The sequence below is a fragment of the Ornithorhynchus anatinus genome, chromosome 13 (genome assembly GCF_004115215.2).
Source record: "Ornithorhynchus anatinus isolate Pmale09 chromosome 13, mOrnAna1.pri.v4, whole genome shotgun sequence".
Classification (NCBI taxonomy): Eukaryota; Metazoa; Chordata; class Mammalia; order Monotremata; family Ornithorhynchidae; genus Ornithorhynchus; species Ornithorhynchus anatinus.
In genome coordinates this window covers 17,455,208-17,473,355 of record NC_041740.1, presented here as the reverse complement: position 1 = coordinate 17,473,355, position 18,148 = coordinate 17,455,208, and the positions used below count along the sequence as shown (strand labels likewise).

The 18,148-nt window shown below is 43.8% G+C and overlaps 1 protein-coding gene across 17 annotated transcripts in view; it reads left to right on the top strand.

The window, feature by feature from the left end:
• Positions 1–18,148, top strand: part of KIAA1217 (KIAA1217 ortholog) — a 280,750-nt gene that overhangs the window by 192,252 nt on the left and 70,350 nt on the right. For 16 of the 17 annotated variants that reach the window (XM_029077819.2, XM_039913917.1, XM_029077820.2 and 13 more), the window contains one exon: positions 2,602–2,695. In XM_029077819.2, the coding sequence (XP_028933652.2) occupies positions 2,602–2,695 (94 nt within the window). Of the gene's footprint in view, positions 1–2,601; positions 2,696–13,998; positions 14,271–18,148 lie in introns of those variants that run through there. The other variant, XM_029077817.2, reaches the window with a different exon arrangement.

The following is an 18,148-nucleotide window of genomic DNA, read 5'->3' as shown; positions in this document are numbered from 1 at the left end:
GAGAAACCTAGGTTGAGCCAAGAGTTTCTATCTCTTTTCTGATTAAATCTTTTACTGGAGCTCTTAAGTAGCCAAACTGACCTCATTTTCCTTCTTCCACTCCTGACTCTCTCTGTGCATACTCTGTGAGCAACAGCAAGTACCAGGAAGAGAAGGAAAAGGAAGGAGATACAAGGGTTGGTATTGTCCCCAGATTGAATGATCAGAGTAGTCTTGATCTCAGAAATTCAGTCAACAATTCAGGACAAACAAAGGAAAGAAAGGTAAGGTTGATGATGGATCTGATAAGAATCAATCCACTGCATTTATTAGGTGCTTACTGGGTGCAGAGCACTGTACTAAAGCAATTAGAAGAACACAATTTAACCGAGTTGGTAGAACATGTTCCCTGCCCACAATGAGCTCACAACTAGATAAACACTTTTGTTTCCTGCTCCTTAAATGTCTACAACCCAATCGTAACATGCTCTAAGGGCAGTGACACTTTAGTTTTTCTAGAGGAAGAACAGCAACTCATGAATAGTCTTACTCCAGATCTTATCTGGGTTTTAAATTGCTGTTCCTATGCAGAAATCACCTTGGCTGAAAATCCTTTAAAAGCAAAATTAGCAGAATCGTATCTTGCCATCAGAAATTAGTTTCTGTTTTAAACAAGAATACCACTTTTAGTCAAGGAAAATCACAACATTTAAGTAGTTTAATTTTGTGGTTGAAAAAATGTTTCTTCTCCCCTAAGAATCTGGTTATTCTTTCTTGAATTGGATAGAGGTGAGGGGGTTTCCCATCTTTTCCTTAGATATCTTTAGACTCTAGACTCTATGTGAACAGGGAGTGTGTTTGTTGCATTGTTCTATTGTACTTTCCCAAGCGCTTAGTGCAGTGCTCTGCACACAGTAAACCCTCAATAAATATGATTGATATCAGCATGGAGATACACCCCTTAACTTTGTGAAGAGGATTGAAAGGTAAATGGACCCTCCACAACCAGACGAGTTGAAGTTAAAAGTTGTTACTCAGGCCCTCGTTTTCATTAAGCCAATCACATCTCCACCCTGGATCTTCTAAAGTTTCCCATCAAGCTAGGGTCTTGTTTGTCCTGGAGAACAAAATGGAATTTTCCACCCCAAAGGTGCATTTCCTCCTTACAGTCGTTTGCCTTTAAGCTCACCCTAAGTCCAAATGGCACATTCACCCGGCGTGTTTCTAGCAGTTTGGGCTGAGCTATCTGTTACGCTATGCACAGATTATAATGGGGCATTTGGAATAGGCAGGCGCCGAGCAAGCTTGGGCTCGTTCCTGCTTCAAAGTAATTGCAGACTTAAAGGGTAGAAACACCACCAATCCAAGAATCCTTCCCTCCCTTCAAAAGACAAACACAGCCCCAGCAATCCTGGTGACTGAGACTAGTCTGCTCGACTCACCCCCTCCAGTCGCTCCCCTGCACCTGGAGGAATGGAATTCCGCCTCCTGCCCAAGTTCTCCCGAGATCCCCAATGGGAAATTGAAAGGATTCACAGCTTAGGAAAAGCCTCCGGTTAGTGTAGCTGGAGCCTGTGAGGTGTGATTGATGCCAAACCAGAAATCCACTGGACTCGGGACTGACCTGTGACCCTTAAGGGAATTTTAAGGTAGGCTTGGAGCCACAAGCTAGCACTGTTGGGTCTGTGCTTCAGTGTTTACACAGAGAAATGAAAATGAGAAAAACACAGCCCAAGCGCCGATCTTCCTGGGAACATTGCCTTTATGCAGGAAAGCATTCCAAAATCTGATAAGGGAAAGCCCTTTAAACATTTAAAAATAGGAAATCATTTTCATTCATTCCTAAGCGTTAGTGACCTGAAATGCTCAGTTTGAGGGAATGTCAGCTCTCATTGAAAAATGTGTTGTGTTCTTCTTTTTGTGTATCTTCATTGGGTTAGTCAAAAGCCTGGTGTTTGGGCAAAGGAAATCAACATCAATAGCCATACTAAGTTCCTTAGAACCACTTTTTGGGAGAGCTTTATTGTTTGGGAAAATGTTAGCATTCTGCTGTATCTTGAAAAAGTTGGGGCCTCCTGATATAGGTGTACCAGGAGCCTTACTAAAAAAGCAATACCTTCCCTTAAGAAACAGAACCACTTTTGACTTGAGTGTGCTCGTTTATATTTTTGTATTTTACTGCTTGGTAGCTTTTGGGTCTGGTCAGTAATAGCAAATGTACTGTTTGCTTGCTGCATAATTTTATATGATTGATATTCAAACAAATGTGTTCACTGAGTGCTTACTCTGTGCAGAGCACTGTACTAGGTGCTTGGGAGAGTATAGTACAACCAAGCCGACAGACTCATTCCCTGCTGGAGCTTACATTCTAAGAGGGGGAGGCAGACATCAGTATAAATACGCAAATTATGGATCTGTACATAAGTGCAGAACATGAGTTTCCCCTCCCGACTGTTCGCTCCTAGTGGGCAGAGAAAGTGTCTGCCAACTCTGTTATAGTATACTCTACCAAGCACTTAGTACAGTCATTTCCACACAGAAAAGACTCAATAAATATGATTGATTGCCTGAAGTGCCATGGGCTAATGGCTAAAAGTCCCTTCCTTCTGTTTCTGATTCTAGGAACATCCAGGACCGGTCCTTCCTCAAAGTTTACAACAAGGATCCTGCCCACGCTTTCAATCACACAACCAAAACTGTAAATGGAGACGTGAGGGTAAGGCTCTAAGGTTTATTTTTTGTTCTGTTCCTCGGGAAAGGTGCCTATTTTTCTCTAAGTAACCATTCACCTTTCCACACACCTGCACAGACCTTAAGACATCCTTCACTAATTGAACAATTCATAGCTGTGTTCCATCTTGCTACAGCAGTTGAACGACAGTTGCCTGATCTTGTGGTAGCAAAAGCAGGAAAAAATGTAGTAAACCATTTTCATTTATCTCTAAACAAAACTTTCAGTCAGTCCTCATGTGCAAAGAGGCCCTGACCTCTCTTGAGTGTTCAGGTAGGCCTTGTTCAACACTAACTTTATGAAATTGGCAGTTGGATGGTTCTTGGGTTTTTTCTTACTGAAAAACTGTGATGTGAATGCCATGGCGAACTCATGTCTCTGCCTCGGGGACTCAGACTTCTCCCACTTTCTACTTTGAGAATTTCATGAGCTACTGCATCTCTGATGAAAACATTGCCTCTAATCCTGGGCAGTAAAATTGTGTCTGGGGAAAGTCTTCTATTAACTGGAGAGTTGTGAAAATGCACTTGAAATAAGCTCTGCGGCGTCTGAAACTCGAGGTGTTTATAGGAGAAACGAGGAAAGGAAAAGGTGGGGAATCTGAGGAGAAAGAGGGAGTCTTAGCGTTGGCGAGGTGAAAGTATTGCGTTTACAACTGCTATGACTTCAGGGTTTGTAGCAACCTCTGAAGGGACTCAAACTGATGGGAAATGTTTAGACCACCTGAAAAAACCAAAACGTAGCTTATGGTTATTTGGTGTGCCCTGGCTCAGTTCACTGTGCTGTCTCCCTTTGTTGTTTCAAATTGTTTCTACATCTTTTCTGTAAGAATGATGGGATTTTGACAGTTGCTTCTGCTCTACTTTGCAACAGAAAAGAACCTAATATTTATCAGGTGTTTTTTTCACCTAAATCAAAATGGGAGTCAAAGGTTTTCCTGTGTGTGTGTGTGTGTGTGTGTGTTTCAGGCTTTCAATTGAAAGAGGCTCATCTTTTATAGAAATGGAGCTTACAAAGGGCAGAATTACCAGTAGCACTTTAGATAATTAAGGCTCAAAGAGCTGTTAAAGTAGATTTGCACTTCTCATTATAGAATGTTCATTTAAATTTCATAGAACCTGGCTGGTGTTTCACAGACTGGGGAGTCGGGGTGCCCCAGGGGAAGGGGAGAGGTTTGATGACGGGAGCTGCAGAACTCTGTGAACCCAATAGCAGAGGCAGCTCCAAACTGTGAGCAGGGTCGATTTGGGAACACCCAGACCTTTTTCAGCGGCTGATCACTTCCCTTAGAGAGTTGCTGTGCTGGCAGTAAAGAGGCTAGTGGTGGGTGCCCACAATTGTCTGTGTGTGTGAGGAGTGGGGGATTCTGGGAGCCCTCAGAGAGCATGGGATTTAACGTGGAAGCCAAACCTACCTGGTTTCCCTGACTTTGGGGTCCAGTCAGCTTCACTTTTTCCTCTCACCCACTGGTTCTAAATGCCCTGGGCCCCTGAGGCTTGGAGTAAAGGTCCTTTTGAGGCCTACTGAGAGAAACCAAGCCAGGAATGGTCCAGTCCCAGAAGAGCCCGAGTGGTCATTTGAGGGCAGCTGCTTGAAAGGCACTGGGAAGTGAGCAAACCCAAAACTGGTGGAGGAGGAGATGGTTACACCATCCAAAGTGGAAGGAGAGTGGGATGAACCATCCTGGGATTCTCTGTGGATTTTCCCATTGGAACTGAGAGGTAGGGCAGTGTTGCAGCCATGGGCGGGAGGGTAAAGGAAACAGGCAACATTAATGCCTTTGAGGGAACCTTCAGATATCCAGTTCACTAATTCCCTGAATCCAGCAAGTGTATATCCATTTCACTGGCCCAGCAAGCCATCAACTGCTTTCTTCTCCATTGGCCTCACCCTCCAGTGAAAGAGGAAAGACCATACTTGGGGTTGCAAGAGGCAGGGCCAGCACAAGGGCAGATCAGTAGTTGAGTCCCCTTTCCACTCTCCTCCTCTCTCCTCTTCTCCCTTCCGGTGGATCTTAAAGCCCAGTAGAGTTGTGTATATCACCCCTGTTCTATCCCAGAAATGCAGTCCTCTCTGGGGAGGAACGTAGCTCCTGCTACCAGCGAGTTTTAGCTTCTGGTCAGAAGCGAGAGGATCCAGCAGATCCAGAGAGAAGCAGGCAGCTGAGGTGGCTGAAGGAAACTGGGCCAGTAAGAATGTTAGGTTTTGACTGATGAAGGGAAGAGCACCTACATTTTACAGGACCAAAGTCCTCCTCTGCCTATTTTCCAGGCAGAAGTGATCTCAGAGTCAGTCTAGTGCTGAACAGTTCTCTCAGGAAATCTGGGAACGATTCCTTTTCTTGTGAAGTCGGGCGCACAGTAAATGTAAATCAACACCATGTGAAGGCAGATTGTGTCATGCGAATGTCCGAAAGCCCCATAAATATTATGGTATCCCTTGCCATTTATGAGTTTATTATTTCTTGGTCCGTGACATTTCTGGAAGGCTCTCATCTCACACAGGACCCCCTTGCTGCTTGGCTCCTTGGCCCCATGGAAGTGGAGTCTGGAGTTGGTGATCTCGAGCCGTTGGTCGGAAGCAGCAGGCAGAATTGTTTCAGAAAATAGTGTTAACTGCCAGTGAGGACACCTGTTTTAAGTACTAAGCAGATGTGAAGCCTCCATAGGAATTGGCAGTAAACACTTAGGGAATCAAGTGCTCACCAGATGGACTGAGTTGATGCAGGCCTGGCTACTCTGGGTGATTTTTACCATTTTGTTGTTCTGCTGTTCTGTCCTCCTTTATGGCTAGAGGTTCTGCCAAAGTTACAATTCTATCTCAACCTGCTCTGTAGGGGAGTAAGACTTTACCAAAATAATCATGTCTCCTCCAGTGCTTAGTACGGTGCTCGGCACATAGTAAATGCTGAAAAAGTTCCACGATTATTGTAATTACTGGAGGATGCCCTGCTCATTCAAGAGGCTTAGATTTCTCCCCACTGAGGCTGAAGAGTGGAATTCCCTCCTCTACCCAAGTAGTGGAAGTGGAGCTTGGAGTGGCACCATTGACACCATTTCGGGGCAGATGAAACCGAGAGTGGAACCACGCTGGGTCTGGCAGCACAGAATGACCCCAGGGGTTTTTGTAGGTGCTACGGGGCTCCCTCTGGGGATTTTCCTCCTTTCACCCAGTCTAGGGGATTGGAGCTTTTCACCTGAGCAGGTAACAACCCTTATTCTGTCCAGGCTTTAGCACCTCCACCCCTTCTCCCTCCTCTCACAACCCCCTCACTCAGATGACCCAGTTTGAGCCTTGGGTGCTCTATGCACAGTAAGCCTCAATAAATACGATTGAATGAATGAATATGTGCATGGTGTTTGTGTGTGTGTGTGTGTGTGTGTATGCGCGCATGTGTGCATGCACGGTATTTGGAGAATCTATTCCTCACCCATTGGTTAGAGAAAAGAGACTCAGAGGGTTGAGAATGAAACTCTGGTTTAACCCTTTCCTCACTATGAGGTGGGAGGTAACAGTCTGATTGTCTCTGGGCTTTGTTCCCAATGGAGTGATATGCCTGTACCTGCTCTCATGAGTCATTTAGTTACTCAGATTTTGTGCCTGCTTGAACAACACCCAAAATGCTCCACGTGCTGGCTGGATAAGAACTCCCAGCGACAGGCCCGTAAGAACAAATGAGAAGCAGTGTGGCATAGTGGAAAAAGCATGGTACTGGGAGTCGGTGGACGTGGGTTTTAATCCTGGCTCCACTGTCTGTTGTGTGACCAAGGCTAAGTGACTCAGCTTCTCTGCGGATCAGTTGCTTCATCTGTATCATGTAGATTAAGACCGTGAGCACCATGTGGGACATCGACTAACCTCTGTGACCTGATTAAACTTGTATCTACCCCAGCGGTCAGTACAGTGCCTGGCACATAATAAGTGTTTAATGAATACTGTTTAAAGGAAAAAAAAATGACATGAGCACTGCCATCCTGAGTCAAACTTGTGTCTCAACCCAGCCCAAAGTCCCATCTCTAGTGGTGGTACCAAGGGATGCCTGGAGGAACACTGAACCGAATGTCCTCATCACAATCCATACAAATGTGCCATCAAACATCCCTAACATTTCCCCTCTGATAACCCTAGTAAAACTCTCTATTAAATTTCAACCTGCAGAGATCACTAATGGTAGTAAAAATAGTGACCCAAGAAGGTTTCCATAGCCTCCATGACATCCCTTAAGCACTTCAGTTAATATCTTGGCCTTGAAGTTATAGAGAAGCAGTGTGGCTTAGTGGAAAAAGCCCAGGCTTGGGAGTCAGAGGTCGTGGGTTCTAATCCCAGCTCTGCCACTTGTCTGCTGTGTGACTTTGGGCAAGTCATTTAACTTCTCTGTCCCTCAGTTGCTTCATTTGTAAAATGGGGTTTAAGACTGTGAGCCCCATGTGGGACACCTGCTTACCTTATATCTACCCCAGTGCTTAGAACAGTGCTTGGCACATAGTAAGTGCTTAACAAATACCATAATTATTATTTTTAAGTGAAAAATGGAAGAATATGTGTTCTAGACCTGAAGCTATTTTTCCACGAACAATAGATTTGCCCGAGAAGCCCAGTGACGTGGAGAGTGTCCATTTCTGGGGCTTTGGACAAATTTCAGAGCACGTGCAGTGTGTGGCCAGCCCTTGCCGGGAGAAATGTACATGACTCAGCTCCAGGATTCTTGGAGATATCTAATGTGTCTAGTCTAGGGAATGGGAATGCGAAGAACAGCCTCTGCCTTGAATTTTGGAGGGTGATAACTGGTTTGGATCTGTTTGACCTAATAACACTATATTATCTTTCCTATTTATTCAGTCAGATATAATGTATGGATACTTAGCAGCCTCAACACATTTATTATAGGATATTGTCACCAATTGAAATGACTCCAGTTGGAGACGATCATACTGTTGGATCCTTTCCCTAATCAAATGCACATTTTTGTGTTACCAGGCCCTTGTTTATAGCCAACTTTGCTCATGTAGCTGTAAAATTTCCATTGGCGTTTAAATTTATAGTATGAAATGTTGAGGAGGCAGTGCTAAGATGGCAGTTTGAGAACAAGGAAAATAGTCTCTCCTTAGATTTTCTTTTTCCTCTGTTGTCTTCATGTGTCACTACATTTTCTGTATACCCACTCCCAGCTCTCTTATGATGCAGGGCTTGAGTTCTTGCAGAACTCCTCTTTAAGGCAAACTCATGTTATAGAACTCGGCCAAGTCTGACGCTGGGCACATCTGTCTGATCCTTTCTTCAGACTGATTATCGGCTTTAAGGCCCTCAATCAAAGCTCCCCTCATGCAACTTATCTTTGCTTCTCTCCCATTACAACTCAGCCCACACTATTCGCTCCTCTAGTACCAGCCTATTCACTGTGCCTTGTTCTCATCTCTCTCACTGCCAACCTCTTGCTCATGTCCTCTCTTCGGCCTGGAACTCCAACAAATCACAGTTCTTCCCATATTCAAAGTCCTTTTGGAATCCTGTCTTCTCTAAGAGGCCTTCCCTAATTCATTTCTAATCTCCTATTCTCATGTCCCCCACAATTGCGGTGTAGCCTAGGAGAAAGAGCCGGAGCCTGAGAGTCAGAAGACCTGGGTTCCAATCCTGACTCTGCTGCTTGTCTGCTGTGTGACCTTGGACAAGTCACTTAAGTTCTCTGTGCCTCAGTTACCTTATCTGTTAAATGGGGATTAATACTGTGAGCCCCATGTGGGACATGGACTGGGTCCAATCTGATGATTTTAGTTATATGTACCCCAGTGCTTAGTAGAGTACCTAGCACATAGTAAGTGCTTAATAAATACCACCAAAAATAAAAAAAGATAATAGATGTGTGAGGAAAACAGATAATAAAAACAAAATTCCATAGAACTGATAGGAATCAAGACATCTTTGGACCGTAAGCTTACTGTGGGCAGGGGAACAGATCTACCAACTCTGCTGTACTTTCCCAAGCTCTTAATACAGTGCTCTGCATGCAGCATGTGCTCAATAAATTTCATTGATTCATCTAAGGTTAGAGTCTGTGTCCTTATCTGCCCTTCTCTACTAATGTCATGTACTCCATTAGCACCTCCTACTGCACTTTAATGCGTAAGTGCTCCAAGAGGTTGTGAGTCTTCAGGGTTTGGTGTGGTAGTATTCAGGGATGGGTTTGTTTTTGTTTTTTTAGTAGCCTTTGTTAAGGGCTTACTATGTGCCAGACACTGTACTAAGAACTGAGGTGCTCTTTCCACTAGGCTACACTGCTTCTATGTTGTTGAGCCTATGGGATGGATTCTCCAGACCCTTCTGCTTTATCACTTTGCAAGTCAAGGAAATTTTCTTAACGTTCAACAGAAATTGCTCCAGTGTTATTAGGCCTACTTCCTCTTCTCCAGTCCTCAGGAGACTTGAGCCTCTGTTTTCTCCCCATAAAATCCCTCCGTATTTTCTCAAAGATAGTTATTAAGCCACCCATTAGCTTACTCTTCCCTTAACCTTTCCTCACAGGACCTATTTTCCAAACCCTTTAATCATTTGTGTTTGTCTTCTCTGAACCCACTCCAGTTACTCTGCATTCTTAGAGTATGGTGACCAGAGGTAGACCCAGTTTTTTAATGAGGGCCAGGCCAGTGCAGGGTATGGATAAAGGATTACAATCGTCCCTTGACATTTGCAGATTATTTTTGTTCGTGGTTTTGCCAATTGCAGTTGACTCAGTCCCATAGTCAAGGCCGCTGCTATGGCAGCAGCAAGCCCCGGCCCCACCCCTAGCCCCTGATGTCCATCGTCTATTTGGTTGCCAGCATGTGCACAACCTCCTCTTAAGTGGCTGACAATGCCAAGCCCCAGGAAAGCCCAGGAAGCTGGGAGTGTGGTGTTAATAATGGTTGTGGCATTTCTCAAGCACTTACTATGTGCCAGACAGTATTCTAAGTGGATACAAGCAAATCAAGTTGGACCCGGTCCCTGGCCAAATGGGGCTCACAGTCTGCATCTCCATTTCACAGATGAGGTAACTGAGTCACTGTGAAGTGATTTGCCCAAGGTCACACAGCAGACAGATGGCAGAGCCGGGATTAAAACCCATGACCTTCTGACTCCCAGATCTGCGCTCTATGTACTTCACCATGCTGCTTCCCTCCTCTTCCCAGGTAGTGGAATTTAGAGTGGCACCATTTCGGGAACAGATGAAACCAGCCTGGGTCTGTCAGGACAGGGCAAACCCAGGGGTGTTGATGGGCACTAAAAGGTTCTAGGGACTTCCTCCTTTTGCCCAGTCCAGGCTTTGAGGTCCAGGAACATTGAGGTCTAGAAACATGTGTTTGGCTTCCCTTGTGCTCTCCCAAGCACTTAATATGGTGTTTTGCACACTCAGTAAGTATTGATAAATGCCACCCATTGATTGATTCTTGTGTTTAGCCCACTTTCCCCAGTTGGGGTGGGGTTTGGTCTTCATCCCTACATGTGATTGTCCCTGTTAAATTTTCTGCCCCAAGCTACTACACCATTTTTGGCATTTGTGTCAGTCATTTGCAGTTATATTTCTGTCTTCCAGAGGAGTCAGAAAACCCACCTAATTTAGTATCACTGTGGAACTGGATGAGCCAGCCTTTGATTCCTTCAACCAGGTCATCAATAAGGTTGTCTTTTAGAACCGTTCCAAAAGATAAACCTTCCCAATTTGGTCTTACCCAAGGAAAGGATTCAATCGGAGCCTCTTCTCTCCTCTGTTTATGGGAGTTTCTCTCTCTTTTAACAGTAGTTGATAAGACTTTATTATGTACCAAGCACTGTACTAAGCACTGGGGTAGATACAAGTTAGTCAGGTTGTATACAGTCTGTCACACATGGGGCACATAGTCTTAATCCCAATTTTACAGATGAGGTAAACCGAGGCACAGAGAAGCGAAGTGACTTGCCCAAGGTCACACAGCAGACAAGTGGCAAAGCCAGGGTTAGAACCCAGGTCCTTCAGGCTCCTAGGCCCTCGTAACCAATAGACCATGCTTCTCTAAGGGACACACCTGATGATTCCTCTTTGATTCCTCTTTGCAATTATATGGGCAGTCAGTTTAGACTATGCTCTCAGTTCCTCCTTAATGGATGTTTTTACTGCGTGTTTTGGATAGAATACTGTTTAGTGTATTACAGAACATTCCTAAAAATGACCCCTAACTGGATATAAGGTAATGCTCTGTCGGAAGAAATAGTTGCATGCATGCATCAGGCAATGGTTAAAGCACAGATATTTCAGTGCATACTCTTGTGGGGTTCATCAATGATATCCCTTCATAGGAGGAGAATAGAGTGTACAGCAATTTCTCCTACACTAAGGTAGTTATATTCTTGAAACACTGACATTGTCCAGAAATTGTGTTCTTTCAACAGTTATTTCAGTGTGAAATAAATTGTTGGTGGAAGATAGCTGGAAAATAATTTGAAACTTAACTTTGGTGACCCTGGTGGGGGACAGTCAAGAAAATTGTGGAAGACAAAAAGGCTTTTTAAGGCTTGTTTCAAAGCAAGTGTCAAGCTTATATAATTTTAACCTATTGTACTTCACTTGTTTCTCTGATTTAGGCAGCAGCTGGGGAGAGGCTGGAGGCAGGGAGACCAGCAAGGAGGCCAATACAGTAGTCTAGCCAGGAGATATTGTGGAAGAAGTGGCAGGATTTGGCAACACGTTGAATATGAGAGTTGAAAAGAGTTGAGGATGACACTGAGATTGTAGGCTGCTGGGACAGGATGGATGGTAGTGTTATCAACCAAAATGGACAAGTTAGGAGGCATAGGTTTAGAGGAAAAGATGAGTAGTTCAGTTTTAGATCTATTGAATTTGAGGAGGCAGAGCATCCAAGTGGAGATGTTTGAGAGGAGATGATGAGTTAGGTCAGAGTTAGACCTAACTAGAGATGATGAGTTAGGTCAGGTTAAGGCTAAAGAGGTAGATTTGGGAATCACCCTCCTAGATGCCATAGCAGAAGTTATGAACAGTTCACAGTGAGCAATTTTACAACTGTATTATGGTAACTGGTTCCCCATAGTCTTCCAAATAGATGTTTTATCCAAATTGTATCAGGAAACACATGCTATACAAAAATTTCCTACTTTCCAAGCTGGTCTATGATCACGTTAGGTGGAATGGAACAAACAACAACCTGATCAAAAGTCTTGGAATCCATTTATTGATTCTTCTTACCTTTGGTCTGTCACTCTCTCCTAGGAGATTAAATTTTCTGGCACAGTTGGCTCTTCCTGCAGCCAATTTGATTGTTTCCTAGTATCCTGGGTCCTTCTAGGTAAATTGATTATTTCTTTGATCACAGATGCTGGTTCTTCATCCAGAGAAATGGTCGGGGGGTGGGGGGCATAGCAGGGAGGGCAGGTACAAGAGGGATGGGGCTTGGGAGAGGCAGAAAGGCTGTGGAAGAGCCAAGCGGTCAAAAAAGCCCAATATTGGATCTTGACCTTCCTTCTCAAGACTTGTTGGAAACTTGATGTGAATGAGGCTGGGGGTCCAGCCCCCTCAAAAGCTGTCAAGTGAAAACTGGAAATCTGTGGCATTAACAGTCACCATCCTCCTCATGGAGATAGACTCCTTGTGTGCTGGTGTCTCTCCAATAATAATAATAATTGTGGTATTTGTTAAGCATGCTTACTGTGTGCCAAGCAATGCACTAAGTGCTGGGGGTAGAGACAAAATAATCAGGATGGACATATCTTAATCCCCATTTTAGAGATGAGGTAACCAAGGCATAGAGGATCAGACAGTAGTTAAGTGGCAGAGCCAGGATTAGAACCCAGGTCCTTCTAACTCCCAGGCCTGTGCTCTGTCCACGAAGCCATGCAAAGTCTTCCCTTTTCCCTTCTGTGGAAAAAGGCACATTTGCCCCTTTCCAAGCTATGAACCTTGTACAGGGTTGGTTGGACTCAAAAGCTTTCCCAGGAAATCCTGGTATAAACAGTCGAAAGTGGGAGGTTTGGGGTGCGGATACTCCATCAAAAATAATGGCTAGCAACTCCATAGAGGCATCCATTGATACTGTAAATGCACTCAGGGCCATCTGCCCTTACCCGTTTTATTTTGGCTTTCCAACCTTCCATTGTAAATTGACTTGCACCAGTGAGCTATTCACTTACCATTTGTGTGTGTGTGTGTGTGTTTAAAGTCAGAAGCTGAAAATAATTAAAAGCCTCCTGATTTATCAGGTTTCCTTTCATGCTTATCAAGGGAGGCACGATGTGATATTTTCCTAGTTTCTGCTTTTTTGCCTAATATAATTGAAGTTTTGTTGGTGGTTTTTTTTTGTTGTTGTTTTTATCCTTCACATCTCAGTCCAGTTATATCTCTTCTCAGGCTTTGGCTTCTTTTATCTCCACATAAGTATGCTATTTCTTTGATCTCATCTTTAATGCAGTGGATTCATTTCCACTATTTGAAGCATTCGTGTTTCCCCCATCAGGTCTTTAACCAGTCTTGATTTAGCCAACTTAGCCTTGTTTTCTGACTTGGGCACTGATACAACTAGTCCAGCTCTGGTCTCTTCAACCCCCTCAGAACTCTGCCATGAGCCTCAGAGGCAAAAATGTAAAAATAAAATTATATATCTCTCTTTCCCTCTTTCTCTCTCTCTCTCTCTTTCCCTCCCTCCTTTTCTCCCTCACCTAAAGACAGCCCCATCCAACCCTGAGCAACTTTCAGGGAAATCAGAGCTAGGAACATTACTGTGAACATCTCAAATGCTTTCAAATGGAGCTTCTAAGCTCTCTGACAGCCCTTCCTGCATTTCATTATGTGCTTGAGTTAACAGTGCTGAAGTCATTTTAGAATGATGAATAAAATTATCCACCACTTATGTGGGGTTTTTTTTTTTACCCTGACAGTCAAATAATGTGCCTCCTGCAATTGAGAGGACCTTGTTTTTATTCACATGATTAGTTCTGCAAATACAGATTAATATTCTGGTTATCCAGAGCACATTTAGAAGGCACCCCTGCCTTTCTGTCTCTCCAGCCATGAAATCTTCCTACTCTTTAGAAAAAGGGCCAGTAAATATATATCAGAAATGCACCTTCCAGAGAGCTGAATCTCATATCTTTTCTGCTGGGCTCTTGCCTGCCTTTTCTTTTACTTTTTGTCATTGAGAGGTTATGACAACATAAGCCATATTGTATTTATAAACATCACGTGTTTCCTTGACATGGCTCACAATGTCTGCCAAACTGAACACATGGAAGAAACATTTCTCATTAGCTCAGCATTGGTTTCAGTTATACTGATTTCTGGGACAGAAGAAAAAATGCCTTCCTACTCAGATTCAGCTTTCGAAGCAGAGAAGCAGAACCCCTGACTGTCCATGAAATGGTTTAACAAGGGAGGGTACTGCGCTTTTAAACCACATATTTTGACTAAAAGCTTCCTCATGCCAAATCCGAAGCAATGTACTTAGTGCAAAAACAGACCAACTGGTGAGCTCTGGGGGATTCCGTATTTCGGCAAAGTTGAGGAAGTTTCTTCGAGGAAAGAAAGGTTCCCAGAAGATGAAAGGTAAGAGCAATCTCCCATAATGATATTTAAAACTCAGAATTCTTTGGTCTTGCTGGGAGAGATTTTTACTTTAACTTGGATGCAAAGGCAGACTTATCAGAACCAGAAAAAGAAGCCTGCTTTGTTTGGTAGGAATATTTTGGGGCAACTTCTTCTAAAGTAGACATGCGTTTTATCGTGCTATCTGAAAACTGTAACAGAGGTAATCTGGTGCTACCTACCCTTGTAATTTGAAAACGGGGCTGATATGTAGGGGTGATTTTCAAGACTCCATATACTGGTCTAAGTGAGCTTTGGTGACAGTTTTCAATGTTCCTAATGAGCTGTTAAAAAGCAGTTCCTCGTTGGGGGAAACTTAGAGGAATCTGGACTTGAAGGAATGCCTCTCTGAGCAAAGTTAGAGTTGCGATTGCCTCCAAAACCCTGTGATGGAACTGCACAGGGGAAGTTTTTTCATATGCAAGTGAGATTTGTGGTAAAAACAAGTGGAAAGGCATATTACTCTTGCTCTGAAAAATATGCAAAAATGATACACGTTTAAAAACAAAGGTTAATTTTAGAATGATATAGTTTTTGATTTGCTAATATAGGGCTCGTTATGGTCAGGGATCGTGTCTGCCAACTCTGTAATATACGCTCCCAAGTGCTTAGTAACAGTGCTCTGCTTGTAGTAAGTACTCAGTAAATATCACTGATTGATAGATGTTATTTTTTCTCTCTCTAACACAGATAAAAATTCAGCAAAGTAGTACACGAAGAACAAACTGTTCTGTGGTTTTTAAAGAACAAACCTATTGGGGCTTTTTTTTTTAAAAAAAATAATTGAAAAAAAATCCCCTGTGGTATGATTCTTATTTTGGGGTAATTATTACAAAGATCTTAAGCCACCGATGGGAAATAGCACCACTCTGAGAGCTATTCCTCTGTAGAGGACTCTAATGATACTCCTGTCTGCTTTCAAACCAAAGTTTTCCATGAATCACATTCTCTTCTGTGGCTGGAAACATTCTCATTTTGGCTTGCACAGTGACCCTGGGAAGACAATAAAGGTGGGTGGGAGCAGGGGGAATGGGAAGAGCAAGTGTCTAAATTCTCATATTCCTCAATCAATGGTATGTATTAAGCACATACTGTTTGTAGAGCACTGTACTAAATGCTTGGGAAAATACAATACAAAAGAGCTGGCAGACACGATCCCTGCAAACAAGTAGCTTATGGTCTATGGGGGAGACAGACATTAAAACAGGCTATAGATAGGGGAAATAGTAGAGTATATGGCTGTGGGTGGGGGTGAGTATTCTTCTAAGGAATAGAGGTTCAGAAGTTCTCTCTCCTTCTTAGACAAAGAACCCTGGGTGGGTGGGGCTGTCTGACCTGATTATTTTGTGTCAATCATTCGTATTTATTTGAGTGCTTACTGTGTGCTGAACAGTGTGCTTCAATCTTGGGAAAGAACCATAGAATTGATAGAAATGTTCCCTGCCCACAAGGAGCTCAGTCTGTATCTAACCCAGGACTTAGTGCTTGGCACAGAGAAAGAGCTTAAAAAATGCCATCTTCCTATAATTCATATTATTGAGAAGCAGCATTGCTTAGTGGAATGCACACGAGTCTGGGAGTAGGAGGACTTGGGTTTGAATCCTTTTTTTGCTACTTACCTGCTCTGCGACCTTGGGCAAGTCACTTAACTTCTCTGCACCTTAGTTCCCTCATCAGCAGAGTGGGGATTCAACTCCTGTTCTCCCTCCTACCTAGACTGTGAACCCCATGTGGGATCTGATTATCTTGTCTGTGTCCCAGTGCTTATCACAGTGCTTGGCACATAGTAAGACCTTAACAAATACCTATTATTATGTCCTCCCCAAGATCCCAGGGCATGTGGGGCAATATCTCTTGGCCTCTGAACAGTGTATAATGTGTCTAGTCAAAGGCCAAAATGACTTTGCAGAACCTTAACAAGCACTTAGAAAGGTGATGCCATCTCCCACGAACTTTGTGCCAAGCCATCTCTGGGGAGCCAGGGACTTGCCGTGACTCTGGCCACAGTCTTTCAGCGGGGGTTTCAAACCCACAATTTCAAAGCCTGCCCCAAAGGGCTCCAAGCATCTCTCATGTTCCCCTCATGCTCTTCTTTCTGAACCAGCTTCCTTGGTTGCAGTAGTTTCTGGGGGATGAGGGGAGGCAGGGGGGTGAATAGAGGGTGTTTTGCACCTTTGAGACTGTCCACCCCCTCTTAAATGGCTGCCAGCCGAAGCTGCCCCTGCCTGGAGTCAAAGGCAGACTGAGGGCACACCGGGGAAGCAAGGAGAAGGTGTCTCTGAGATTTGCCAGGATGCCACCACCAAAAGGATCAGGAACAACTCCAGTAAATATATTGGATCAGGAAAGAGTAATACTAGGCACTCTTAATGTTCAAATCTTTGAGTGTAATTTCCAGAGCACTCCAGGGAGTTGCATATGGTATTCCCATCAGTGGAGACAGCCATAAAGGTAATCGGGTTGCAAAAGACTATGCAAGCTAGGGGGTGGGCAGAACAAAGGTTTTAAAAGACATAGTGCAGCTCAGGCTCAAACACTGGCAGAGCAAGCAGGCTGTTGGCAGACTGAATATGCTCATCTCTGGCAATCGGGAGAAGGGTTGCTGTCCTATATCAATCGGTCATATTGATTGAATGCTGACTGTGTGCCGAGTACTGTACTGAGAGCTTAGGAGAGTTCAGTATAACAATAGAACCGAGTTGGTAGACATATTCCCTACCTACAGCAAGTTATAGTCTAGAAAGGGAGACAGGCATTAATAGAAATATATACATTGTGGTCATGTTTATAAGTGCTATAGAGCTGAGGGAGGGGCGAATAAAGGGAGCAAATCAGGGCAACACAGAAGGGAGTGGGAGAAGAGGAAATGAGGGCTTAGGGGAGGCCTCTTCGAGAAGATGGGCCTTCAATAAGGCTTTGAATCTGCCTCAGCACTTAGGACAGTGTGTGTGGCACATAGTAAGCACCTTGCAAGTCCCGTTAAAAAAAAGTTGTAATTCACAGTCAGGTGTGAAGATATATGCTTCTAGGAAGGTTTCTCTGAAGTGGAGCTCTTCAGTTTGCTTTATCCATTTTCCTTTTGGCAGAAATCTACTCACATGAGCACCTCCCCTCCCCACCCCGATTTGCATTGAGGTAATGTAGGTGAAAAATGAGGCAATCTGAAGTGCCAAACCACAGATCCCACCTCAAGACTAATACTTTGTTCATTTGTTTTGACCACCGGATTTGAGTTTCATTATTCATGACAGTATACTTTGAATTTAGTAAGAAACCACAGAGTTGTGGTACCTGTGTGGTAAAAGTGGTGTGAGGAAGGGCACCCAGAAATATAATAATAATAATGTTGGTATTTGTTAAGCGCTTACTATGTGCAGAGCACTGTTCTAAGTGCTGGGGTAGATACAGGGTAATCAGGTTGTCCCACGTGAGGCTCACAGTTAATCCCCATTTTACAGATGAGGTAACTGAGGCACAGAGAAGTGAAGTGACTTGCCCACAGCCACACAGCTGACAAGTGGCAGAGCCGGGATTTGAACCCATGACCTCTGACTCCCAAGCCCGAGCTCTTTCCACTGAGCCACGCTGATATCACTTGGATTCCTTGAAGTGAGCATATGACTTTGTGTGAAGATTGGGGGGGCATATATCAAATCAGGTGCATCAACCCCTGGCCTATTAACATCTAGGAAATGGGCACATTAATCAATCCTCTTCTCACCTGATCTTTTTAAAGGCTAAACTCAGGTCATTTCTTTCACCTCCCTCTAATTTTCTGAGACCATTCTAACTACCAGGTTATTAAGAGAATATAGATAAACGAGGGAATCTGGACAGCT